A 26,043-nucleotide genomic window follows, 5' to 3' on the forward strand; every position below is an offset into this window, starting at 1 on the left:
TTAGTAGGGGGAGAGATTAGGCTACACCAAACCAAAAATGCAAAATTGTTGGAGGAATGGGGTGACACCTTCGGTTACCGCACATGGTGACATCCGATCTATAGTGACGCCACTGAGGTTTATATTTATAAAAATTGTTTTAAGTTTCAGATTAACATTAACAACACAGAGGGGATGAGTCTTTTTAGGGTAATAACATTTATTAAGCTAACGTGTTAAGTAGGCAAACCAATGAGAGAGTGAAGAGAATTGATCGAATGTATCATTTTATATACATTTTTTTCTTTCCTCTTTTTAGACTAGACAGTTCACCTTATCATTAACTTAAAGACTAGTAAAAAAAAGTCCCTGTAAAATAAAAACAAAAGATGTGTTGAAAATAAATAAAAAATCAGTTGGGTTTTATTTATATATATATATAGATCTATCTAGGCCTAGATCTAGATCTTTATAATTTTTTTTCTCATTCGTTTTACTCAACTGAGAGTGTTGTAAAAAAGCCCTTCATCTAGATCTAGATCATCAATTAAAAGGTAGGCCTTTAAATTAAAAAAAAAACTTGTTAGGCTACTGTTGTAACATTTCTTTTGAAAAAAGAAAACGCCTCATCTAGGGCCTAGTTTCTAGGCCTAGGCCTACCAATAAATGCCCCCAACATTTTTACCCAGATTAGGAAACACGTAACAAGTGGAGTCGAGAGTATCCCAAGTCGGAACCGCTGTTTCGCATTGAGCAGCCTCAGTAACACCAACAGCAGACGTGGCGAAGCACTGTGTTGTGGTTCCCTGTGCTCTTTTCGTTCTATTAGTTCCAGTGTGTCCAAGTGTTTTCCAGCTATTTGTATGTACAATAAGTTACAATATTTAAGCTTTACAGTTTAATTTAATAGTTGATAGAAATCGGAATAGTTAGCACAACCTGATTAGAAACTATTTTCAACGATTCTTTAACAAAAATTATTAAATTAAGTATTGATCAGCCGAAGTAAATTCTATAAAAATAACAGAAGATACTGACGTAGTTCAGAAGATGCAAGATGCCACACTGTACGAAAATTCATCTACTAAATTGGCAAATAGCCAATATTCAAATACTTCTTTTACTAATGGTAAATCCAACAGTGAGTCCTCATCATGTACAAATTCTAAATCAGCAGATTTGGAGAAAACAAATGATTTAACAGTTAGTGAGAATCATAAGAATAACAGCATGAATTCAAGTGTCCATATGGTAGCAAGTGAAGCAACTCAGTCGGGAGCAGCATCACTCCCATCAGCTTCAATGATGTGGTCTGTGGCTCCAGTTTCAGCACAAACCTCATCAACTCCTGATGAAACATATGTTCAAGGGATATCATCTATGAATAATGGTGGTTCATTTCAGCAATTTTCTACAGCACTTTCGATGAATTCACAGTCTTCTGGGATTTATAACTCTGGCATGGCATTTTCCTCAAACCAAGTCCAAACAGCAAATTCAATGTTATCACAACATGGCAGAAGAGCAATTACTGGACATAGCAGTGTCAACAATATTCCAAGACCGCAGACAAACCTAATGGTTAATACTTGCAGCAATCCAAAAATACTACCCAACTGGAACAATTCTCATCAATCAACATGGTCAACCCAACCTACACAAACATCACTTTATCCTCCCTGGAATGTTCAGCAACGTAGATCTGTACCTAACATGAGTGCTCTTGCTCCAACAGCCACAAAAAAGCAAAATATACAACAACAGCTGCAGCAGTCATCATACATTGTACCTTCAAAATTTAAAAGAAGTACCTCTTTTCCTGGACAAATCCAAAATTCAGGAGGTGTAAAGAATCCATATGATCTTACAAGTTTTGATGATGTAGGATATCAGGTAAACAATTTTTATCAAAAGAATTTATGAGTTAAATCTAAAAAAAATGAATGAAATAAATTTTTAACTGCTGCCGTCCACTATCTATGAATAAGTCAATATTCTTTATTCATATTGAGGTAATGGTGGTTTTGGTTGGGGATATATGGCAATACAGTTTAATTCAGTCTTGATTATTGTAATGGGAATATCATGTTACTGAATATTATATAGTATAGGGCCTATCTATATATATATAATTCTCTTCTTGGAGACGATGGAAAACACCAAGCTGTAAGCGCGCTCCCTACCACCCCCACCCCTACATAGTCTGGTGAGCTGTGGTTCACGCTAAAAGTTTACAATCGTAGAGCCGGGTTTAGTGACGGCTATTAGGGGCAGATAATTTAGTTTGAAACGATTTTAAACTTATGGGAGTTTGCTTTCACGGGGTTGGGGAAAAGGGGGGGGGGTATTGTCCTTAACCGAGCTACTGATAGTGTTTTAAAGCAAATATTTTCAGTGGCAGCATTGGTACTGTCGAATTCACAAATTATGAATTACTGAAAAGTAGAAAATAAAACAACTAAATAGCGGCGTATGATATGCCACGGGTCGGCTCGTATATTATATATTACCTATAAATCTAAAAATAAATGATCACCAATGCAGAATCTGTTTATAAATGAAAACCTTAAAAAGTTACTACCCCTCTAGAATTATACAGTGCACATTTCTTAGTGTAACTTGTTTTATTATAAATTGTATTGATTTGTGTTGGGTTAGCTACATTACACTACTTGTATAGGAATTATGCTTGCATATTGCACAAACAATATTAACTAATGAGCATGTGTAAGCCTACTGTTAATTTAATAACACACCATAAACTGCTGGATCTTTTGGGCTGTGTAATTTTTTTTTTGGAATAAGTTAATTTTTGTGCTGTTGTATTCTAATAATTCTTCTGTAAAATAGAGTTCCGTGTTAGTTTTTCTCATAGAGGCAGAGTACTTTCTAACATGAAATAGTTCATTTTCTTAAGATCTTTTCTTATTATTGAAACCACAATTTTTGTAATAGTATCTGTTGAATAATCTATTCATTTACTAAAATACTTGATCTTAATTTGTATTGCTGTTTTAGTTTTCACTTGTACTTACAATCAATTAAAAAATAATCATTAGAAAGTGAGTAAATGAAGTTTACATAATTTATTCTTACAGAATCCAGCAAACCAGTATGATTCAATGAAGTTTCCTTGCCTTGAAAATCAGCTGATTGATATAATGAAACACAATTCTCTAGAAGGAATGCAGTTACGTGGAGATAATATGAAAGGTTAATTAATTTATTTTTAACCAGATAAATGTGTGGCATTGATTTTAAATATCTATAAATTCATAGAGAATGGCTTTTACTGAAAGGTAACAAAAACAATATTGATTGTTTAGATTGCTACTGTATTCAAATCTAAAAAGAGTAAATTAGTGATTACTTGTATTTTGAGAATTACTTTAATTAATTATCATCAAATAATTATGCTGTCCAATTTCAGGAAAAATGCCTTTTGTAATTGAAGATGCATTAATTGATGATGGATCGCTCGATCAGACTGTTCCAAACTTGTCAGGAACACCTCGATCATCTCCAAGCTCTCAGGGTTTAGATCGCATAGAAAGATTTTCAAGAAAAGTATTTGTTGGTGGACTGCCTCCTGATATAGATGAAGGTAAGTTGATTTTAATACAATACTTTTATTAGAAAAGCAGAGCAAACTATTTTCATTGGATATTTCTATTATTAGTATTGTTAAATTAAACTTTTCAAGAAAATACATTAGGCCTAAAAAAATTACATTTCCAGTTGCTTAAAGAAGAAATTATGGACAAAAGTTGTTAAAAAAAAAGTGTTAAAAAGATAAAGTAGGTCTACTGTTTAAGATTAAACAGTTTAAGTGAGAGGAAGTAGAACACATCTGTTTAAAATATTCAGCTTATGAAAGGGATCTTGTGATCAGTACTTTACAGTAGACTTTGGTACCCATACATGCTGGGTGGACCCTCAGATGCCCTATAGGTCTGGATACCAAAATAGATAAGGTTTATCTGGTGCTCTACCACTTCACCATATTATTCCATAATGGCTGACAGAAGGAATTCATATAAGAAAACATTTAACTACTACATCTGCCATAAAAATATTTTACCACTGAAGAATTAATTTATTGCCTATTTGTCTGACTCATTCTAAATACCCAAGTTGAAATGTATACAAAGTAGTTTGAACCTCAAGCATTGGAACTAGTAATGTGGCATTGAAAAATGTTTTTTTAGAAGCAGCAAAATTGAATTGTTTTATTTCTAAAACAAACATCACTTTTTCAGTCTTAAAATGTATTTACCATTACCTGCCTCAACTAAAATAAAATTTTCAGAGGAAATAACCACAGCTTTTAGAAGATTTGGTGCCCTTGTTGTTGACTGGCCTCATAAAGCTGAGTCAAAGTCTTATTTCCCACCAAAAGGTAATTGTTTACCAAGCCATGTTTGACTCTTTACATTCATTTCAGTTTTAAAAATAAGTATTTGTTAATTAATGTAGGCATTTATAGTTTGTATTTAACAGTACAATTTTTTGGGACTTGTATTTTAGGATATTGCTTCCTGATTTTTCAAGATGAATTATCAGTACAAAGTTTGATAGAATCTTGTTTAATGGATGATGACAAACTTTACTGGTGTGTATCAAGCCCTACTATGAAGGACAAACCGGTAATTTATAAAATACATTACTTTAGGAAAATTTAAAATCGCGCAGTGCTTGTAATGTAAGCACCTTTTTAAAAAGTATTTTTAAAAGGTGTTTAAGTTATTGACCAAAAGTACTAGTTATTAATAAAAGAACTTGACAGAAATGATGTTTTACCATTTAACTCTAATTCCCACTGGAAAAGCCTGACAGTGTCTTTTTTGTTGTTGTAGGAAATATATGTATGACTTTTATAAAAAATGTTTTTACATTGAAAACCAGTATGTTTTTGATAGGAATACATTTTCTTTTTTTCTGTTTATATTTCTATGGCTGATCATAAATAGTTTTACACTTGTAGTGTTTGTTTTACAGAGATGTAACTTTTCCTCTCTTTTATGCAAATCCATTTTTTTCATTTGAGGAATTTTTCCTGTTTTTCCATTTAAAGGTATTTTTCCAAAACAAGTTGATTCATTCTCTATTTTATTTTGCCAATAAATATTAAGATGAAGGTGATTTTGTTTGAAATATTATTTCTTGTATGAAACAGAAATAGGCAGAGATAACATTATATTTTAATCAACTTTGGGGATACTTTACTCATCACCCACCTGCTTTTCATAGTTTCGCTAATGTGCCAAGCTTATGACCATACAAGCACAGTAGCATCCATGCTCTAAATTCTACTAGCTATTATGAAATGTTTCAACCCCCCACCTAAAGTCATTAATTACAATTCTAAATATTTAAAAAAATTTTATATAATGACTTCCTAAATATTCTTTCATTCTTTTAGGTGCAAATTCGTCCTTGGAGCTTAAGCGACTCTGATTTTGTTATGGATGGTTCTCAGCCATTAGATCCGAGAAAAACAATATTTGTTGGAGGTGTCCCCCGCCCATTGAGAGCAGGTTATAACTTAAACAAATTTTAGTATAAATTAAGTGTTAGTTAAATTGAAAAAAATCTTGATGCAGACAATCCATTTTGCTTGTTGTTGTATATATTGTTTTAAAACAGTACACAAAAAGTTATTATTTTTTAAAATTCCAAAATTCAGTTGAGCTGGCAATGATCATGGATCGCTTGTATGGTGGTGTTTGCTATGCTGGCATAGACACTGACCCCGAACTAAAATATCCCAAAGGAGCAGGCAGGGTTGCATTTTCAAACCAACAAAGTTATATTGCAGCAATTAGTGCTCGGTTTGTGCAATTACAACATGGGGACATTGATAAAAGGGTGAGTTGAGTGGACAAATAATTTTGTATCGTAAAACATTATCATAATATTTTCTTAATCTCAAGAATGTAGAATCCTTATTTCTTTTTTTCCTCACTAATGGTTATTTTCATTATACAATTCTTTTTCCAAATTTGGTTGGTACAGTAGTTATAATCTTTTATCCTTAGAAAAAATATATTTTAATGAAAATGTTAAGTCTTAAAAAAAAATTTTAAAAGTTAAAACAAGAAATCTAAAAAATTGAAAATGTATGGGGGGCATCATGGCCAGACAGGATTTCTTAAAACTGATAAACAGGTTGTAATTGGTTACAGGTTGTAATTGGTTACAGGTTGTAATTGGTTACAGGTTGTAATTGGGTGGATACAGGATAGGGAGGCAAATTAACAAAGAAAAGTAGGCTGAATTAGGAGCCAACCAGCCGTACGGCACACATGTTGACACTTACTTAATTGGATTGGGGAAATCCTCATCAGTATTACAATTAAGAAGAAGAAGAGAAAAAAAAGAAAATGTATAAATATTAGTTATATTAGTTGGAACATTTCTTCAGTCATAATTATCACTAAAATCATCAGTGTCTTGTTGCCCTTGTATTTAATAATTTGAATATATTTTATTTGGACTTTGAAATTTTAAGGAAAATTGTGTGTATTGTAATGAGTTTGTTTTGCTCAATAGTGAAGTGGTATTTGCTGTTTCTCTGTAGATAATTCATTTCTTATACATGGATAATTTTTGCAAAAAAAATCTACAGGTTGAAGTGAAACCATATGTGTTGGACGATCAAATGTGTGATGAATGTCATGGTGCACGATGTGCTGGTAAATTTGCCCCATTCTTCTGTGCTAATGTGACTTGCTTACAGTACTATTGTGAATATTGCTGGGCCCAGATTCATTCACGCCCAGGGAGAGAATATCATAAACCTTTGGTTAAAGAAGGAGCAGATCGTCCTCGGGCTGTGCCATTCAGGTGGTGTTAAAAACAGTCATTGACTTTAATTATTTTTTCATTATTTTTTCTATTTTTATTATTGCTTCTAGTCATTTTTCTCACATTTAAATAATATTACTTTTAGTGTAATTTTGTAATATTTTAAGATTGGATTAATTCTGTCTTTACAACCTCCCCCACCCATAAAATTTAGAAAGCTAGTGTAGCACAATTTATTGAATTTTAGTCTTAGTTTATTAAGTATTTCAACGAATTCACACAATTTGACGCCACACTTACAGTGATGTGAGATGACATGTTTAAAGTTATTTTTATATTGCATTTTTATAAAAAAAAAATTGTTATTAGTCCCATTTATCAGCCGTCTTTTCATTAAATTGGAAAATACTTAGGGGAATTTGTTTCCAACATTTAGGTTAAGGTACTTCATTAACCTCAAAAACTTTTTCTTTAAACCATTAAAATTACAAAACATTAAAAAATAATTTAGATAGACCAGAGTTGGTTTTATAGTATTTATCTTTTGTACAACTTGTCATATAAATAAATATTTTTCTTTATTTTTTACCTAACATCTTGCCTAATGTATACAATTTTGGTGAAGCTAAAGCAATTGCTTTTATTTAACACTGTTTGAAACTTTCATTTGTTTATTAAGCAACAATTTTTTTTAAAAATTGACATTGTTTGACTTGTAATTTTGTATAACTGTAGCATAATGTGATAGTATCTTTTGAAGTTGTATTTAACATTGCCTTTGTGAATAACAAAAAAAAAACAACTCACATATGAAATGTGATAATAATACACTTACAAAAAGAAAAAAACACTTTGGAGAGCCTTTTGCTCCCCAATATTTATAACATACAATGGGAGCATACTTAGACATTACTTGAGCTGTTATTTAATTTTAATACTACGATTTTTTTTAGTAATAACTTTTTAATTGTAGGTAATTTTGGATTATTTTTCAAATTTGCATCATTACTCAGATGTGAAATTTTTCAGATGCATGATGTTACATATAATGTAATGCTTTATTTTTTAATCTGGAAAAGCATTTCTGACCTCAAGTGTTCTTACATTTTGTTTGTACTCAATTTGTTTTCCCTTTTTCAGCAGGGATATTTGTTCAAGAATACATTTGAAAGAAAAAGTAGTCATTGAATGCAAATTTGGCATTTATAATGCATGTAATCAACTTAATGTTGAGTGATATGTAGAATATAGACTCAGTACTTTATTGCATGCAAATTATTTTTTGAATTATTTTGGTACATGTATTTCATAACTGTGATGTTTTCACCAAAAACATTCTATGGGTAGTACTGTAAATATAATATATACATATATATTTATATCTATTTTGTAATTTTCAAATTTCCCCAGTTTTCATTCAACATATTTTTGTCTCAATATTTCATTACCCAAAGTCCATTTAGAAAAGCATTCCATTATTTATTCTTTGCAATAATGCTGCAAACTTGTAACTTATTGTTTCTTTACACATAGTCCTTTTAAATCTTTTTTATGTAAAATTTTAATGGTACTCAAGGATGGTACTTCAGCTACTCGACTTTTCCAATATACTTTTTATTAAGGTATGATTAATGGTTTTTTAATGTATCTCCACTACTAACATTTTGAATAAATAAAAAGCCACAATCTGGTTAGATAACTCAGTTACATTAAGAGTGTTAATAATCAGACCATATTTGATTTAGCTCTGCAGTGTTGCATTAATTATGACAAGATTAGTATAAAAAAACATATTTTCAGAAGAATTTCTTAAATACCTTTTTTTTTGTTTTGATAAACAAAAAAAACAAACCAAACCTGAATCTCTTGATACCTAGTCAGCTTTACTGTTTCTTTTTACCCAAAAGAGTATGCCATAAACTTTTATACATTTTTTAAAAATTGCTGAATTTTTTTTTTATTGGCATGCACTTTTGTTTAAAAAATTATTGGATATTAGTTCTTACAATTTTGAAAAGTAACTTTGAATTTTAGTGCATGTTTACTGTTCATTGTTCTGATGTTGAAATTTTTACCATTTGCATGTTTTATCAATCAGAATTCACTTATTTTTAAGATTTGAATTTTTTAAATTGTTAATTTTAATTTTTTAAAAAGCCGTTGTATTAGTAAATTTCATACCCACATTGTTGATGCTATGCTTCCACTTGTATTTAATACAGTTTTTGTGTACAGCCTTTTAAAAAAAAGTGGAAGTAAAGTAGTTGCTTTTTTAATTTAATGCAAGTTATGTTTTAGAACCATTTTTAAGCTTTTTTATAATGTGCACATTGTTTTTTAATAGTATTTATCTCAATATCTATTTTTGTTACTTGAGATCAAGATTGCCATGGGTGATAGTAATGTGTAAAAGGAAGCATTTGTAACACAGAGATTACAAAAATTAGTTTATTACCCAAATATCTTAACCACTGAGGTTTATTATTTCTACAGAAATGACCATCACTAGGGACAGAAAACCTAGATTTATTTTAAATAGATATTATAGAAGTAGCATTCTTAATTAAAAGCTATTTGTTAACATAATGTTGCATTTAAAGAATTATGTGCAAAATTTAAGCCAAATAGTCCTGTGAATGTCTTATGTATTTGGTATGAAATAATACTTGTTTGTATTGTTCACTTTTTGTTTTTAACTTCTGCTGCATTTATTAGTATTTATAATATTAGAGAATATTTTTTACACATTGTTTACAAAGATAAAATTTTGGGAGGGTTTTAAAATTCATGAAAATTACTCAAAGTAGTAGCCAATTGCTCATTTTAATGCTGCTGTAAAGTATTCTTCCAATTATATATATATCTTTTGTTGTAATACTAATATTTCAAAGTTCCTGTGAACAGTAATTGTATTTAACAGATTTTATAAAAATAGGAAAATTAGTTTTAGATTAAGTAGAATTTTGTTGTTTAAGTACAGTTTTCCCCCAGCTTTAAAAAATAATATGATATTTTCATAATTAAATTCCAAAAATATTTCAGTTCATAGAAAAATAACATTGCTAATCAAATGATAAAACATGATAAGACATTTTAAAAACATTTTTCTCTTGCCTTGTTTTAGAAACTGAATTGTGAATAATCAAATTTAAGTCAGTGCCTTTTAAAAAGTCACATGATGAAAAATATTTGTTTTCTTGTTTAGAAGTTTAGGTTTCAATGTTTTGTGTGTTACAATTATATTTGCAAAGTAAAACAACCGGTTTTAAGTGATATCTATTGTGTAACTTGAAACATATAGTCAGTCATATTTTTGCCAACTAATGGTTATATTTTACATTATACTTGACATGACTAATATATCATTTGAATTTTCTTCTAAAGTGCAAATATAATATTTATTTACTATAACAACCAGTTACGATGAATTACTCAATTATAAAAAAAAATTGCATTATATGAATATAAGTGGTATAAGTAAATGTGTAACAGAGAGCTCACACATATTTAAAAATTTCATTAAAATTGGAACTAATTAAAAAGCACAAATTTGCTTATTTAAAAAAAATTAATTCAATATGAAATATTTCAGATGTTTTAGGTACTATTCATTATACTTAATACCTTGTCTCTATGTATTGTAAATTAACAATTAACACTGTGATACTACTGGATGCTACTGAAGATTTTGAAATTTTTCCCTTTTGTATAAATGGAAAGTTGTGGAACAAGAATGATAGTAAATTGGCATAAATATGGCTGACACTTCCAAAATTTAATAATGTGAGCAAAATGTGACAACCTGGAATTATTATTGCACTGTTTTAAATTGTAGATCCACTATTTTTGTATAAATTTTAACTCTAGTCATTTGTTAAATGTGTTCAGATAATAGAAAACCAAACTATATTTATATAAAAATATTTAAAGTAAGTGTTGTAGGAAAAATTGTGGTTCCTGAAACAAGAAAAAAGCACACATTGCAAATATAAAAGTATACTTTAATTCTGAGTATCTTTTCTATCAATACATTATGTTGGCATAGAAGGGTTAAATTTATTATTGCATAAAAATGCATTCAGAATTAGTCGGCAGTTTTTAAAAATACTTTAAACCCTTGAAACCCATTTTTCTGTTATAAATTCAAATATTTATATATTTTCAATCTTACTTTTTATTTTACTTCACTTTTGGAAATGTCAATTTTTGTATTATATTTTTTCCTAGATAACTGGCATGGCAGCTATGGCATTTTTGAAAAGATTAAAGACATATTTATTTTTTAACTTTTATTTGTTTTTTTTTTCTAATGTACATAAAATATAAGCATTTCTGCAATACAGTTCACTTCATATTGTCAATGTTGTGCTTTTTTAAATGAGTGCATGTGTTTTTAGCAGAAGTAGAATGGTTTGGGACAAAGTTTTGTATTTTTAGTAGGAGTGTTGAGTTTTTAAGAAATTTAAAATTTCACTTTCCCAATTAGAAATTATGTAAATTTGTTTTATGTTTTAGAAATTATGGAATATATTGTGTACTAATTAAAAAAAAGATTAACTTTGCTCCAATTCTTTTTGGAGATTTTTAAATTAAACAATTTTTTCTTAAATGGTGTCTAATTTTCTTGTTACAATTAAATTGAAATCCTAGATCAAAATCTCAAACCACTTGGGACTTGTTAGTAAAGGTTTACAGCTGTTTCTATTGTTTAGTTATTATAATTTATAAATTTAAATAAGTGGTCAAATTTCATCACTGATTCCCCCTCGAGTTAAAACTCATTCAATAAGTTCAAAATATTATATTTTAAACATACTTATCATTTTATGTATAAATATTTTTAAGTTTACATTTATAGAGTTGATGAATTAATTATTTTCCATAATTAACCACGTTTAACATAATAAACAATTTCTGCTTTATCATCTAAAAAGTAATATTTTACAAGTTTAATGAAATAAAAAATAATTTAATTTTTAAAGAATAAATCATTTACTAACTTCTGTGAGAAAAAAACATTTAGCCTTCAATATATAATGTGGGAAAAGTTGGCCACTTAAAAATAAATTGTCCATAACATTATTACTTCTAAAAACTGCTGAAAGTAGTTTTCTAGTCCAATTCAAAATAACTTGAAAAATTATTTTAAGTCCTAATATAGTAAGGTATTTTCTTGATTTTTAAAATAATTTGTAAATGTTATTTCTATTGTTGATCGTATTTTAATTATTTAAACACATTGTGTAATCAAAGCTCATTTGTTTTAAAATTTAACAGACATAGATAGACATCAATAGGTAATGATTTTCTTTAAAAAAAAGTTCTCTTACCTAATAATACAACTGAATCTATTGCTTAGTTAAAACAAACAGTTAAAAGAATTTCAAACACTTCATAGTTGGCTCCTAAAGTACCTATTAACCTTTTCTAAAATCTATACAAGCAAGGAATCACAAATATTCTTCAGTATTAAAATTCTAGTAACAATAATTTCTAAAATAGAGCTTTGACAAGATGTTTCACAATTAATAACTAGGTGAACACGCACTTAATACTTTTAAAAACTTTGCTTTACTTTTAATATCTGAATTTTTCTCTCTTTTGCAGTGTTTTAAATGTAGAGTGCATGTTAGAAAATCCATTTTTATAATTTGCTACTATTAGGCTACTTTCTTCAGGTCTATAGTTTTTGTTGAAAAGGATTCCTATGTTTTTCTTTGCATTGTTTACTTTCTTGTCTTAAGAAGCCTTCAGTATAGTGTGTTGTTTAAAACCCATATTTCAATTACCTTTAATGGTTATTTAGATTTTGAACATGTTAGGCAAATGTAATAGGAATATAGTAATTTAAAAAAAAGCTAGATTATTTTAAGAGGCTTTTTTTTAATTGTCAAGTAACTTGATGCCAAAGAGATACTATACTATAATGTAATTAAGCATTCTCTGGTCATGTTTTAATTTCACAGTAGTACTAAATTGTTTCCATAAATACTAAAACATAGCCCCATTGTTGTTGTTATTCATTTGATATATAATGCCATAACAAATATTATTCACCAGTGAATTTTTTTTCAGGATTCATAAGTGTTATTATAACTTATTAGAGAGTGGTTTTTCTAATGAAAGTAGTTTTTTTTTTTATTTTTAGAAATATTATTAGCTTGAATATATATGGTAACTATGTAAACAACTTTAAATTATTATGGATATCTCTCTACTTGATATGTAGTTTGGTTTATAAAACATTTCATATCTAGTGTTTTATAAAAAAACAGTATTATTTTTTAAATATTTTCCCATTCAAAAATTAAATTAGTTAATTTTTATTTTGAAATGTCATTCCCATAATTCATCCTTAGAAATAAAGAATTTGAGTTACAATATAACAGTAGCTACTTGAAAAATCTATTTAACTAATTGATTTTTTAAAAAACTTTTTTTCCTTTCTTAACTTGTATTCATGTTATATTTTTAAAAATTGATATTGTGGTGTCTTGTGGGTTATTAATTTATAGTTTTGTATGTTCTGCTTAATAAAAAAGTTTTAAATACTTTTTAAACAGCATTGCTTTTGTTTTTTCCCCCATCATCTAATAAATTTCACTTCATGAAGTGATAGTTTTTTTTAATGCTCCAAACTCCAAGATTGAAAGTTATTATTTCACAAACCATATACAAAGATGGATGTCTACTTTTGAAAAACAATTGGAAAACAATCTACCCCTTTCATATGCCAGTGCTTGAATGCCAAAGTCAAAGTGAACTAATATAAATATATTAAAAAAAGTTGAGTATAATGTTTCATTTCTTACATTATATCATTCAAAGCAGAAGAATTGGCAAAACCTACACAGAACTATTATACCAAAGAATTTCATTTTAAAACATGTATAATTAAAACAAATCCAGTGTTCAAAATGTTATCAATAACAGTGGTTCCTTAAAATGGTATGACAAAATATTGTAAAATATCTTGTCTGTGACTTGTTAAAAAACAATGTACTAAAATAATTGAAAATATAAAATCAGCAAGAAGTTTTGCATTGAAATAATCACATTTTAATCAACCAAGCATTGCTATTATAACCACTCCTCCCATAAATAAAATCAATAAGATAACTGGAGTAAGCCATCCCCAAACAGGCCAAAGGCTGACAGATAAACTGAAAAAAAAAAAAAAACCAGCATGAATAAAAAAATATGTTGAAGCTTAAGAATTTTAAAAATTTATTTTAATAATGCAATAGCGTAAAAAAATATTTTTCAGAAGCATTTTGAATTTAATACCTTTCTGAATCCACTTGGTTAGAACATCCATATAATCCAACTCATTATGACACATACAATAGTTCCCAATGATATATTTTTAGATGCTTGACCTAATTTTTTTGTCCACACATGTTGCCAGTGTTGTGTTAACGCAAAAAAACCAGACCTTCATGGTACATTAATCTCCCTAACCAAGAGTGAGCTAGAATGCCATCATTGATGCCCAGTTGCTAGGGGCATTGCAGTATGCTTTCTTGAGATACCCATTACATTACAGTAGGGTGCAAGGTTTCAACTCTTGGTTTGGATTAGTCAGTGAATAGCCAACTATCAGAAGTATAGGGTGCTCTTAGGGGATCCCTGGTGCTAAGATTACTAAGACACTGTAAGATAGCAGCTGGTTAACCCTGTCCTAAAATTTTTTTTAGTGGAGAAACTTTCCAAGGAGTATTCTCAACAACTTAACAGTTTCATGGCAATTGTATGAAAGGTTTAGTGATGCATAAATAAAGGACTGATACAAGATATATATATATATATATATATATATATATATATATATGCCATGAATAAATAATTACCATATAATTCCTAAAATAAATGCTGCTGTTGCTATAGGTACTGCCCTGGGATATTTGTTTTCCCATTCTTCAGAACTTATTTTCTTCCAAAAGCTCAACCAGAAAATAAGAAAAATTGCTATGCTTGCATGGAGACCCATAAAAAAGGAACCAGTCCAAAACCATGACCTGTAAATAAAAATCATTTGTTGTTATACAGTAAAAATTGACAAAAAACAAGTTCATATTTGATAAAGTTTGGGTGAAGCTAAAACACAATACTTAAAATAAAACTACACAACTTGATAGAAACCGCCCCCCTCCCCCACCATAAAAAATACTGCTAAACTAATTAATTTATGCCTAGAATGGAAAACTGGAACAAAGTAGTAAGTAAAAGTAAAGTTTCCCTTTCAAACCTGACGGTCTATGGGGCAAGTGAAGTAGAGTTCACTTGTTTCTGTGACCTCGGCATATGAAGAGATAGTGTGGTCAGCACTATGCCCAGCCGCCTTTACTTTCCCTAACAGGAGTTAGGTACCCATCAGAGTTGGGTGGACTCAGGGACGGTCTACTGACTTGAACACGGATTCGAACTCGAGACTAACGGGTTAGCAGTCCAGCTCTCTACCGCTAGACCACTCTAAACTGGAACAAACTGATGTTTAATTTTTATTGTCTTTATGCCTCAGTTAACTAAATTGATGTTATTTTTCCATGGTTACACTGTTTTTGTAGTTGTCTACTTGTCTATGTTTCAGAGTGTTTTATCCACAAGACCGACAGGGAATAGTTCTAGCCATTTTCATTTCACCCCACCCCCCCCCCCCCCCCCCAAGTCATATAATCTTGTTATTTAATTTTAGATAAATGTATAAAATTTTTATATCTTACCCTTTTATGCGCTGGTCATAAATCACAACTTTACCGAAGTCAGAAAAATAAAATACAAGAATAGCTAATCCTAACCACAGAAAATTTTGAATGCAGTAAGGGGATTGCTTTGCGGCTGGATTCCCAGAACTTCCATTTTTATTCTGGTTAAAGTTTGAATCTGTTGAGACAAAAAATTAAATAGTGACAAAATATTGTAAAAGATTTCTTTTGACTCTATAGAGAATATTAGCACAAAAAGACATAATATAAAAAAAAAAGAATACTGAAGGACATTTATAACATGTTATATCATTCAAAAAGCATGAAGACAAGAACTTGAAGAGAAAAATATTACTTCTTAATGAACATTTTTTAAATGAAACATCAATAACCAGACAAAATAGGAACCAATGAGAAGTGAGCTGCGAACTGACTTGCCACATGAGATGGTCATCTGACTATTGAAGTGTCAGCATTAGCAGTTGGACAATGGAGCATGTAGCAGACAGTCGTGTGTAAAAAATAAAAAAGCAGTTGTAGATAGATATTGTTAGGAGATAGTTGAGATGGACTTGGAGATTAGTTAGGGTAAAGTTGAGATAGTAGAAGTAGTATGTAGTACAGTGTAAAGTTAGGAGTAGGAGTTGATATGTGTAAATAAAGAAACAGTAATAGATTTGTTAACTGGACTTATGTTAGTTATTATTGATTTCACTAGAACTTCTGGCAGACTCATCTGAAGGGTCGATCCCTTAACCACGGGTGTAGGACAAAAGGCCGACAGACTATAAGGCCGACAAGTATAAAAATACTAATATCGCAAAATATGTGTTACTGTTTACCCCTATCTTGACAACCATCAAAATAAGGCATGAAATAAAGTGAAACGTTCAAGAGAAGAGGTGATGCTAGTTGCTATCATTATAAGGTGAACCATCGAGTCCTAGTGACTGAAGATTACGGGAGTGTCTTAAACACAAAGGATCAACACCTAAATATTGCAAAATGCCATCACTACTGTCTTTCATAGCTCCTTCTATGTCAACGAGGTGAGACAACCATCAAAGAACCAAGTCAAAAGCCGTCGCCCACGTGCAATAAGGCGGAATGCCAAGAGACAATGCTAGTGCCAAGAGACAATGCTAGCTGTTATCCTTATAAGGTGAACAATTGGGTCCATGCGACTGGAGTTGACGGGAGTGTACAAAGAAGTGTACCACCATATTTTGCAAACAAATCAAAGAAACTGAGTAAAGTAGAACGATCATGTGCCTTGACTGGACTACATGTTAAATACCGACAAACTTTGAATTATATTTTAGTTTTGACCATTGCAAATTGCGTGAAAAAAAGTCTATACTATATTTGTTGGATTAATTAATTCTGTTGTGATTGTGATACAAATGTGCCAGAATTTGTAAGTTATTTTTTATTTTAAAAAAAAAAAAACACTAAATTTGATATTAATAAACAAAATACAAGTATGCCTACATGTTGCATAATATACCTTTATCATTCTGTAACTGGTTTTCAATAAAAATTAAACATTATAATTGTAGTTTGTTATTTCATAAAACTTGTCGGCCTTTTGTCCGGATCCCCTTAACTACTCTAAATAGTACACATTACAGTGTATGGTGTATTTATAAATAAACATCATAATGAATCCTCACACCACAAAGCTAAAATAAGACACTACCACAATTTTTTATCTAGTAACTAGATCTAGTTCTAGATGTTTTTACTGCACATACATCTATATATATAATTCTCTTCTTGGATACGTTAGAAAACAAGCTGTAAGCGCGCCTAGCAGTCCCCTCTTTTCCTCTCTAGGCATAACGCAACCACCCCCACATGGTCTGGTGAGCTGTGGTTCAGGCTAAATGTATACAATCGTACAGCCGGGTTTAGTGACGCCTATTAGGGGCAGATAATTTAGTTTGAAACTATTTTAAACTTAGGGGAGGTAACTATGAGGAGGCTGCTTTCACGGGGGGGGGGGAGGAGGTTTTTAGTGTTTTAAAGCAAACATTTTCAGTGACAGCATTGGTACTGTCGAATTCACAAATTATGAATTACTGAAAAGTAGAAAATAAAACTAAATAGCGGCGTGTGATACGCCGCAGGTCGACTAGTACTAAATAGTCATAGATTTTACAACTAAAACTTGCATTTAGGCTCAACCTTACCTAGACCAAGGCCACATTTTTAGATCACACAGACTACATGTTCAACCTAGACTTGTTTGCTACATTGTGATGCTAAACCTCAATCATTTAGACAAAGTTTCTAAACCAACATATAAACCACTTTCTATTAGACTTCACTTCTAGGCTGGCACTTATTACTCACATTAAGAAGCTTCACCTAACTTTGAACTAAATGAGCAGCAGCACCTTAAAGATTATTTTAATAACATTTTTACTGTTCTGATTTTTTAAATTAATAAAATGACATTTGCCTGATTTTACCTACATCTACTTATTTCCATATTTTAACATGTTTTTTTTTTGCATTTGCTTTATTATGTTATTCTTAATTGATTTTTAGTACTTATGTTAGACAAATAAATTAGGCAGAATGTAAGTGTCTTTATTATCAATTATTAATGACTTCATAATCTTTGTGTATCCATTTCCGCATTTGATTTTTAATTCTATTTTTTTACTCTACAATCAATGCTATCATTAATTTGTGTTTACTTTTCTAGCTTTTAAAATTTAATTTAAATTTATTTTGACTTGATTTGCTATTTTCCCCTTAGTTTCAATTCATGTGATATCATCATCTTTGCTGATATTAGTTTTTATCTAAGTAACAAGGCAAAGTACCATTTTTAAATGTGTGTGTGTGGCGGTACTGGTAGTAGTAGTGTACCTTTAGTCATTAGACCTAATAAATTACTAATAATTAATTAGGCCTACTAATTTATTAAATATTAAATAAATAATTAATACCTAACTAATTTATTAAATTAAAATATTAGGCCTAAATATTTCAAATTAGTAAATTACTAGTACTAGGCACTACGCCCTATATTTAATATTAATATTAGTTCTTAGAAATTAATTTGAATGTCTTCTCACCAACTACCTAGATCTAATCTAATGTCAATGACTGTTTATAGTTTATACTTATAGTATAGGCTATCTATTTTACAATATATACCCATACTTAAAAACTTAGGTTGAAAATAAAACAGTACCATTCGTAGATTCGTTTGAAAACCTCTCACTAAACTTTTGTTGTACACGTCGATGGAATACTTCCTCCTCATAGTTCGCCATTTTGACGCTTTGCTAAGTAACAGACTGTTAGGCCTAAAAGTAAATACGAAAACCGTGTTTCTCTAAATTCATAATTTTCTAGCGCTCTTATCACAAGCTAATCTAGGTCTAGAAGATATTCTGATTATTCAATGATGTGATCTTATTAATAGGCCATTTAATTATAAGTAGATCTATCCAGAACACTAGCCTAAATCAAATTAATTTGCATTACGAAAATAAAAGCTAAATATTAAAGTAACATTGATAAACTCGTCCGTGATTAACTAACGTCACGACTCCACGATCCAATTCAACCTGCGGCGTTTCTATCTTCAATTTCAATAAGTGTTTAAATTAAATACTTGTTATAAACCTATGGGTTGCTCGATGTTACTAGATCTATTATGATTAGCCTACACGGTTAAGGGAGTAAAATTATGTCACAATTTGGGGAAGGGGGGGGGCAATAAAAAAACAGAGCTACTACAAAGATACAGACTTTTACCGCGTCGAAAATTAAGCGAGAAAAGTGTCTAAGTTCAACAGTCTAAGAAACACATCCTAAAAATTCAAGGGAAAGCACTTTCTTTTTCCAAAGGAAAAGTTTTTATTGGTGTTCAACTAACCCAATCGTCCAATAGAAATACAACCGCTATTTGTGATTTTTAGGCCTATTGTGAATTCTGACCAAAGCTTCGCTTATGGCTCTGGCTATGGCTTATGGTTAAAAAAGAAAACAATAGATCAGCATTCTAGAATACATTTGAATAGTTAGTAGATTTCTAGATCTTAGAAGCGTCAAAAGGTCAACAAAAATAGAAGTAGAGAGTAAGAAAATTTAACGATATAATAAATAATATAATAAAATAATTGAATCCTTTCAAAGTTTTGAGTTTAGTTTTGAGTTTTGACTCGAGGAAACTGGAAAGGTTCCTCAAAAAAAGTCAAAACTCAGTCAGTAAACTTAGTAAACTAAACTGCCCCAAAACTGTGCCTGATGAGTGATGATGACTCACTCGGTAAAACTCCATTTTAGCGTATTTTATTCCCCCCTTCACGTTCACCTCCAGTTGAGCGTATTTTATTTTTAACAATATAATTTTAAAATTTATAATGATGTATGCTTCAGGGCACTCTTCTGTATCAATTTCATCTAGCTAGAATCTAGATCTAGACATGTTTTCATACTGCCCAAACTTAACCAACTTTTACATTTGATGTTGCTGCATATGTCACAATCTCATCCACATTTAAAATACAGAGGGAAACAGCAATTTTTATTGTGTTATAGTTTTAAAACTTAATGTTGAGATGGTCACTTGAACTAAGCAGAGAAATTTGTTTTAATGCATGCTCCTCGTGTGTTAGTCACAATATTGTTTTAGCCATGGCCATGGCCTCATCAACCTAGTCTATAGTTTTTACAAACATGTAGGCTGATCTTATGTTATGAGACAGCTTTCTTGCCAGTAGAGCTGCATAAAACTATGAGTCTGGTCAAAAAGAATTACCTAATTTATTTTTGTAATCTGCTCAAATCACTGTTCAAAACTATGCTAATTGTTTTGTTTCTTTGCAGAATTTTTTTCATAATGGCTGCCCTTGGCTTTGAAGTTCATGTTGATAAGGAAAATGCACCTTCTATACTACACACTAAAGGATCAGCACTGAAAAGCTTTGGTTTAAGTAAGTAAAAACTGAGTAATGCTGTGTATGTAAGTGTGTGTGGGCGCTAAGCAGTCTCCCTTGATAATGCTTAAGTTTCCAGCTCCAGGAAGGTGAAATACATGGTGTGATGTTAACATACCTAAGTGTGCTAGTTTGTGCTTCTGTTCATTTGTAAATAAACTACTTAAATTGCATTTGCAAGCTTATTCCTATAATTTATGATCCAATGTTTACAAAAAGAACTTTTGTTTGTGCACCAAACCCAGTTGCAGATTCTTCTGTCACTGCTTATTGGAGCAAAGGCTGCCAACTACAGCTCTCTTGTTGTCTGTCTTGGACAATTTTCCCCATCTTAATAGTATCTGTCTCAAGTTCTCATCAACAGATGTCTTTAGGGTGCCTTGAGAATTTCATTTTTTAGGTCCTGTCTGGTGATTTAGTTTGGCCTATCATACCTAATCGCCTCCTTTATATTGCCTCCTTTATTCTTCTGACTTCCACTGCAATTGAATTGTCTTTTGCAAGAGTTTGGGGTTGATTTTGGTGTCTGCCCAACTTATCTGGATAATTCTTCGCATGCAGTTAAAGATTTGTCTGGATTTTTTAGTGTGATTGCCCTGACCAAGCCCAACAATTGCCAACATAGTACTTAAATCCTTAAAATTTGAAATGGTTTCATTAAGTTTTAAAAGTTAATTTATATATTATGACTTTTTACACACATTTTATGTCAGTTTAGGATCATATTTAAATGTATGGTAATATATTAATGCAACTCAGTATTATAGATGACGAATTATTATTTCTACCACAAGGAAACAATGGAAAACTTGCTCAGCCAACACCTCGTAAAGCTTTGTTTGATGTGAACCAAGACCCCAGGGGCCCTGTTGGAAAAAACTTTAACAGCATTGACATAAAACACAATGAAAAGCTTTTTAATCCAGTCAAACCTAAAGTGTCCTCTGGAGTAGAAAATCATCCTCAAGGTCCAGGTATCAAGAAATCTGAAACAAGGAAAACTCCTGCCCAGGTACATGAAGATTAGTTTTCAAATATAAATATACCCAGCCTACTATTGCACATGTGGTGTTAAGTATAAAGATTGTATTGGTTTAAAGGTGCAATATTATTTTGTTTTTTAACTTGTTATATGTTACAGTCGGTAGTGCAAGATCTATGTTTTGTATAACACATTAATTTTCATGTATAGTAAGTAGTCTTACTGGTCGCCTGATTTAAAAAATATTCTCAATGTTGGAAATAAGTAAATAAGTTTTATGTACATGTCTTTCTCATTGTTCGATCACTAACTGTTACATTTTTTTTAAATTTCAAAATTACCAGCAGTATAATTGTGAAAACTGATAATGGCTCATTTGATGAATCATGCTTTGATTAAAGACTCTAATGTCAATAATAAAGTGATCTAAAATAGAAAGTAGTTCCAGTGATTTTTATTTGGCATTTTAAAAATTGAATGTAATAGTAAAGATGTGGTTTATTTTTCATTTTTCTCAGTTTTATACTTATTTATATTATTAAGCAGTTTAGACTCATACATAATTAACTATTTTCCTGTTTGGCTTTCCTCACACATTTTTAAATATGCATGAGTGGATATAAAATAATTTTTATAGTTCCATGGTTGAAAGTGTCATTGTGTTTGGCTGTAGGGGCAACTGAATTGTTTTTAATGCCTGAACAGTGGTAAGATTAAAAAATGTGTGTAGTAGCTTAGTTTTGATTAACTCAGTCAATTTTGCTCTCATCTTCAGCACTCTCACAGAAAAAGTTTGAAAAACACTAAAAATGAACTTCCTCCTGTGATTTCTGCAACAACAAAAAAAGTCACCAGGAAACCTCCAGTCATACAGCAACAACCTGATAATGATGATTGTGAATGTAAGTTTAAGCCTTAATTCTTTGTTGTGGATTTAAGAAATGCCTAACATACAGTAAAAAATAAAATAAAACATTGAAAGGAGGGTGGGGAGGGTGTGATTATTTCCCTTTGAAATTTGTTTTCCACTCCAATGTATACTTTCAATACTTAGGCTACATGTTGATAATCTTGAATGTCAGCTGCTGAGATTGCAGGAGATATAAAATAATACAATATTTTAGAAACACTTTTTAAAATAAGGAATGAATACCAAAGTAAAAGTTCTGTTGTGGATTGGTAATCGTAAATTAGACATTGGATAAAGTTTTAATTAAAATGTGGAGGAAAATATTATCAAGCACAAACAAATAATTAATATGTTTCAGTGATGATGCACTTTAAAAGTAAAAGTAAAGTTCCCTTTTCAAACCTAACGGTTTATAGGGCAAGCGAAAGTAGAGTTCACTTGTTTCTGTGACCTCGGCATATGAAGAGATAGTGTGGTCAGTACTATGCCCAGCCACCTTTACTTTCCCTAACGTGAGTTAGGTACCCATCACAGTTGAGTGGACTCAGGGACGGTCTACTGACTTGAACCCGGATTCAAACTCGAGACTTATGGGTTAGCAGTCCAGCTCTCTACCGCTAGACCACTCCGTCCCTGGTGATGCACTTTAGTTAGCATTTATTTTTTGTTCATGTGGCCTATTACTAGCTAGTCCATGGCAAAGAATCCTAAATAGTTTAAGATTGTTGCAGCATCAACTAGTGTTAAACCAATCTAGGATAGTGTTAAGACAGTTGGTTTCATTATATTGGGGAGGGGGGGTGTATATTTAAAAAAATGTAAGCTAATGTTAAATTGAGCAGTGATATATATATATATATATATATATATATATATATATATATATATATATATATATATATATATATATATATATATATATATATCTAGATCAGGCTAGATACTAAGTATATGTAGGTATAAAACTTTACATACTCATATCAATTACTACTGTGTATAATGTTTTTAGTCTTTTTTTCTAATTTTAGTTGTTTGGTTTAACAATTTTATTTGTGCGCACGTCCCCTTTTTGCCTTCAAATTGCTCTTTTTTATGATTGCCAGTTCCTACTTTTGGTCAGGCTTGTCTGGGATTTATTTGGTTATGGACACAAATTGTATAAACTATTAACATTAAAATAGCAAAAAACAATCCTTCATTACACCATAACCCAATGCTGTATATAATTAGCTGTCATTGACCCCTATTATTATTAATAATTGTTTTCTCTGTAAGACAATGTTTTATTTTACAAAAATCTATTTTCACCAGATGATTCTGATACTATTTTTCCACGAAGTGAAAGATTAAGCACTTACGTTGATAAACTTTTGGCATGGCGTCCACCTTGTTTGTTTGGTACAATCCCTGACAGTGATACAGACTGCAGTGAACCTGAAGAAATTATGCATGAGGAAATATGTGAAATGCCTGTCAGTTTTGTACCAGGTAAATATCAGGCTTTGGTAATAAATTCTCAGCACTCGATATGACCAAGTGGACGAGAATCCATCCATCTTTATTGCTGACATAGATTAAAATGTTTTTTTAGATTTGTCAATCAAAGTGACTGTAAAAGTATTACAAAATTTAAACTTAAGCCTGAAAATAATTAGGAAATTCAGTATTGTTAGAATCTGTTATAAAAGTTGCTAATCCAGAGAACTTGAAAATAATTTCTATTTATTTACATCAAGCCTTAAGCTATAACCTGAAGTTTCCCTTGTGTAAGACAAACGATTGACTCTACAGGATCTCCGTGATCGATATTCTAAAAACCTTCACAGTAAACTATTATAAGTAACGAGCCGACCCGCAGCGTATCATACGCCGCTATTTAGTTGTTTTATTTTCTACTTTTCAGTAATTCATAATTTGTGAATTCGACAGTACCAATGCTGCCACTGAAAATATTTGCTTTAAAACACTAACCCCCCCCCCCCCCCGTGAAAGCAGCCTCCTCTTAGTTATTTCTTAGTTACCTCCTGTAAGTTTAAATTCGAACTAAATTATCTGCCCCTAATAGAAACCCGGCTCTACGGCTCTACGATTTGTAAACATTTAGAGTGAACACCGCTCACCAGATAATGTGGGGGTGGTAGTGATAGAAAGAGAGGGGACTGCAAGGAGGCGCTTGCAGCTTGTTTTCTAACGGCTCCCAGAAGAGAATTATATATATAGATTATGTACTCAAAACTTTACCCATACAAGTGTCCATTACTTAAATTTTATATTTTACAAACTACTTATTCTAGTATGAGGCTTATTGTTTTATTTTTGTGCAATATTATATATACATGTATAAATCGTATACCTTGTATAAATTTCTATTGAAAAAAAATGTTTTTTTTGTTTATAGTGCCTGAATTCTTAGAAATGGATTTGGAGAATTTAATGGATGAATTACCTCCCCTTGAGATTCCAGAAGAATTTGAAAGCCCTGAAAAAGACACATACATGTTAGACCAGACTCCAGATACTTCATTATCCTTAGGAAGCCTGCAAGTAATGACTGGTAGCCTCAATGCTTCCATCATGTCTGACTCTGGTTAGAAACTGTATAAGACTGACCAATTTGCATTTAGCTTGGGTGCTGTACACACTTTAGGTTTTGACCATGTATTTTTTAAATGTACACTATGCATACTTTTGACAATTATAAGTTTGTATTTAAATCTCTTTTTAACATTTAACATGTGTGTTGTAAAATAAACTTGTGACATAAAATTTATCTGTATTAATTTTTTATGGTTTTCTGGAATTTAAGGTGCCCTAAATAGTATTCAGCACTAGTGGTTTTAGACTCAGGTCATCACTTAGATCAGGGGTCTCCAAACTTTTCAGTCTGCTGAGGGCCGCATTAACTATCAAATATGGGGGGGGGGGCAGTTTCTTCCAGACATCTCCTTGGGGTGGCGAAGCCCCCCCCCCCCCCAACGAAATATAATTTATATAGAAATATATACAAATTTCAAGTGCCTCCCCCCTTCCCTAAAGAAAAAAAATCTGAAAGAAACATTGTCGGGGGCCGAAAACACACTCGAGGTACAAGTTTGCTTTCAAATTGTTCATCACGTATTTCATTCCAAAATTTGAAAGGTATTTTGATGCAAAAGTTATAATTTTAGGAAAGTCTTCAATGGGCTTAAAACTTATAAAAACCCTACCGCCCTTCTTTGAACTGTTCTCTAAGGAGGTCATTTGCTTGCAATTCACTGCTGAAAGGGCTTCAAGTGTTGGCCTGTACTTGTTCCAAAAACATGACAAGTTTGGATCTGAAGGGCTTAAGGTGGGTGTATAGATCAGAAACTAGATTTCCCTCTCCTGTAGATTTAGGTACAGAAAATTAAAATGGCTAGTTATGTTGGCAGCAGAGGCTGATTTCTTTACCCACTCTTCATCAGACATTAATTGCCTTTACTTTCCAGGAAGTAACCTATTTCCTTTTTAACTTAAATACTCTGCTCAGAACTTTTTCACACCTTAGCCATCTTACTGCTGTGTAATATGGTAAATCTTGCAATTCTGTGTTTGTTTCTTTTGACATGTCTATGAACTATCTATGGTTGAGCCCATGTGACCATATGAAATTCACCATCTTCACCAAAGGATTCAGTACACTGCTAATGCCCATATATTTTTATAATTTAGCAGACAAAG

At 31.0% G+C, this 26,043-nt stretch overlaps 3 protein-coding genes across 7 annotated transcripts; 2 read left to right on the forward strand and 1 right to left on the reverse strand.

The window, feature by feature from the left end:
• The first annotated feature begins 692 nt into the window (after positions 1-692).
• Positions 693-10,732, forward strand: LOC131943311 (cytoplasmic polyadenylation element-binding protein 2). The gene is made up of 8 exons (XM_059303345.1): positions 693-1,872; positions 3,078-3,192; positions 3,410-3,583; positions 4,289-4,378; positions 4,507-4,625; positions 5,402-5,516; positions 5,666-5,847; positions 6,608-10,732. The coding sequence occupies exons 1-8, from the start codon at positions 1,030-1,032 to the stop codon at positions 6,833-6,835; spliced, it is 1,866 nt and encodes a 621-aa protein (XP_059159328.1). The 5' UTR covers positions 693-1,029; the 3' UTR covers positions 6,836-10,732.
• A 97-nt stretch (positions 10,733-10,829) lies between these two features.
• Positions 10,830-19,203, reverse strand: LOC131943312 (transmembrane protein 128). 2 transcript variants are annotated; one of them, XM_059303346.1, is made up of 5 exons: positions 19,053-19,203; positions 18,700-18,814; positions 15,510-15,669; positions 14,637-14,804; positions 10,830-13,949 (listed from the first exon to the last, which is right to left on the reverse strand). In XM_059303346.1, the coding sequence occupies exons 2-5, from the start codon at positions 18,779-18,781 to the stop codon at positions 13,850-13,852; spliced, it is 510 nt and encodes a 169-aa protein (XP_059159329.1). In that variant the 5' UTR covers positions 18,782-18,814; positions 19,053-19,203; the 3' UTR covers positions 10,830-13,849. The 2 variants fall into 2 exon arrangements, with proteins under 2 accessions (XP_059159329.1, XP_059159330.1); XM_059303347.1 differs by lacking the exon at positions 19,053-19,203 and having other exon boundaries at positions 18,700-18,927.
• A 238-nt stretch (positions 19,204-19,441) lies between these two features.
• On the forward strand, positions 19,442-25,110 carry LOC131943310 (uncharacterized). Of its 4 annotated transcripts, none has more exons than XM_059303341.1 (6): positions 19,442-19,591; positions 20,343-20,449; positions 21,247-21,464; positions 22,210-22,336; positions 23,656-23,832; positions 24,743-25,110. In XM_059303341.1, the coding sequence occupies exons 2-6, from the start codon at positions 20,356-20,358 to the stop codon at positions 24,934-24,936; spliced, it is 810 nt and encodes a 269-aa protein (XP_059159324.1). In that variant the 5' UTR covers positions 19,442-19,591; positions 20,343-20,355; the 3' UTR covers positions 24,937-25,110. The 4 variants fall into 4 exon arrangements, with proteins under 4 accessions (XP_059159324.1, XP_059159325.1, XP_059159327.1 ...); XM_059303342.1 differs by having other exon boundaries at positions 19,442-19,533; XM_059303344.1 differs by lacking the exon at positions 19,442-19,591 and adding an exon at positions 19,729-19,782.
• The last annotated feature ends 933 nt before the right edge of the window (positions 25,111-26,043 follow it).

The sequence above is a fragment of the Physella acuta genome, unplaced genomic scaffold (genome assembly GCF_028476545.2).
Source record: "Physella acuta isolate Inbredline_101_S28 unplaced genomic scaffold, ASM2847654v3 ptg000453l, whole genome shotgun sequence".
Lineage (NCBI taxonomy): Eukaryota > Metazoa > Mollusca > Gastropoda > Physidae > Physella > Physella acuta.

Coding starts and splice junctions, on each gene's coding strand:
- LOC131943312 (XM_059303346.1), bottom strand. CDS start 18,781: ATGGCGAACTATGAGGAGGAAGTATTCCATCGACGTGTACAACAAAAG. Junction 14,805..15,509: donor TATGACCAGCGCATAAAAGG/GTAAGATATAAA, acceptor TTTTATTTACAG/GTCATGGTTTTGGACTGGTT. Junction 13,950..14,636: donor TTTATTTTAGGAATTATATG/GTAATTATTTAT, acceptor TTTTTTTTTCAG/TTTATCTGTCAGCCTTTGGC.
- LOC131943310 (XM_059303340.1), top strand. Junction 20,450..21,246: donor ACTGAAAAGCTTTGGTTTAA/GTAAGTAAAAAC, acceptor TTCTACCACAAG/GAAACAATGGAAAACTTGCT. Junction 23,833..24,742: donor GCCTGTCAGTTTTGTACCAG/GTAAATATCAGG, acceptor TTTTGTTTATAG/TGCCTGAATTCTTAGAAATG.
- LOC131943311 (XM_059303345.1), top strand. CDS start 1,030: ATGCAAGATGCCACACTGTACGAAAATTCATCTACTAAATTGGCAAAT. Junction 1,873..3,077: donor TTGATGATGTAGGATATCAG/GTAAACAATTTT, acceptor TTATTCTTACAG/AATCCAGCAAACCAGTATGA. Junction 4,626..5,401: donor CTACTATGAAGGACAAACCG/GTAATTTATAAA, acceptor TCATTCTTTTAG/GTGCAAATTCGTCCTTGGAG.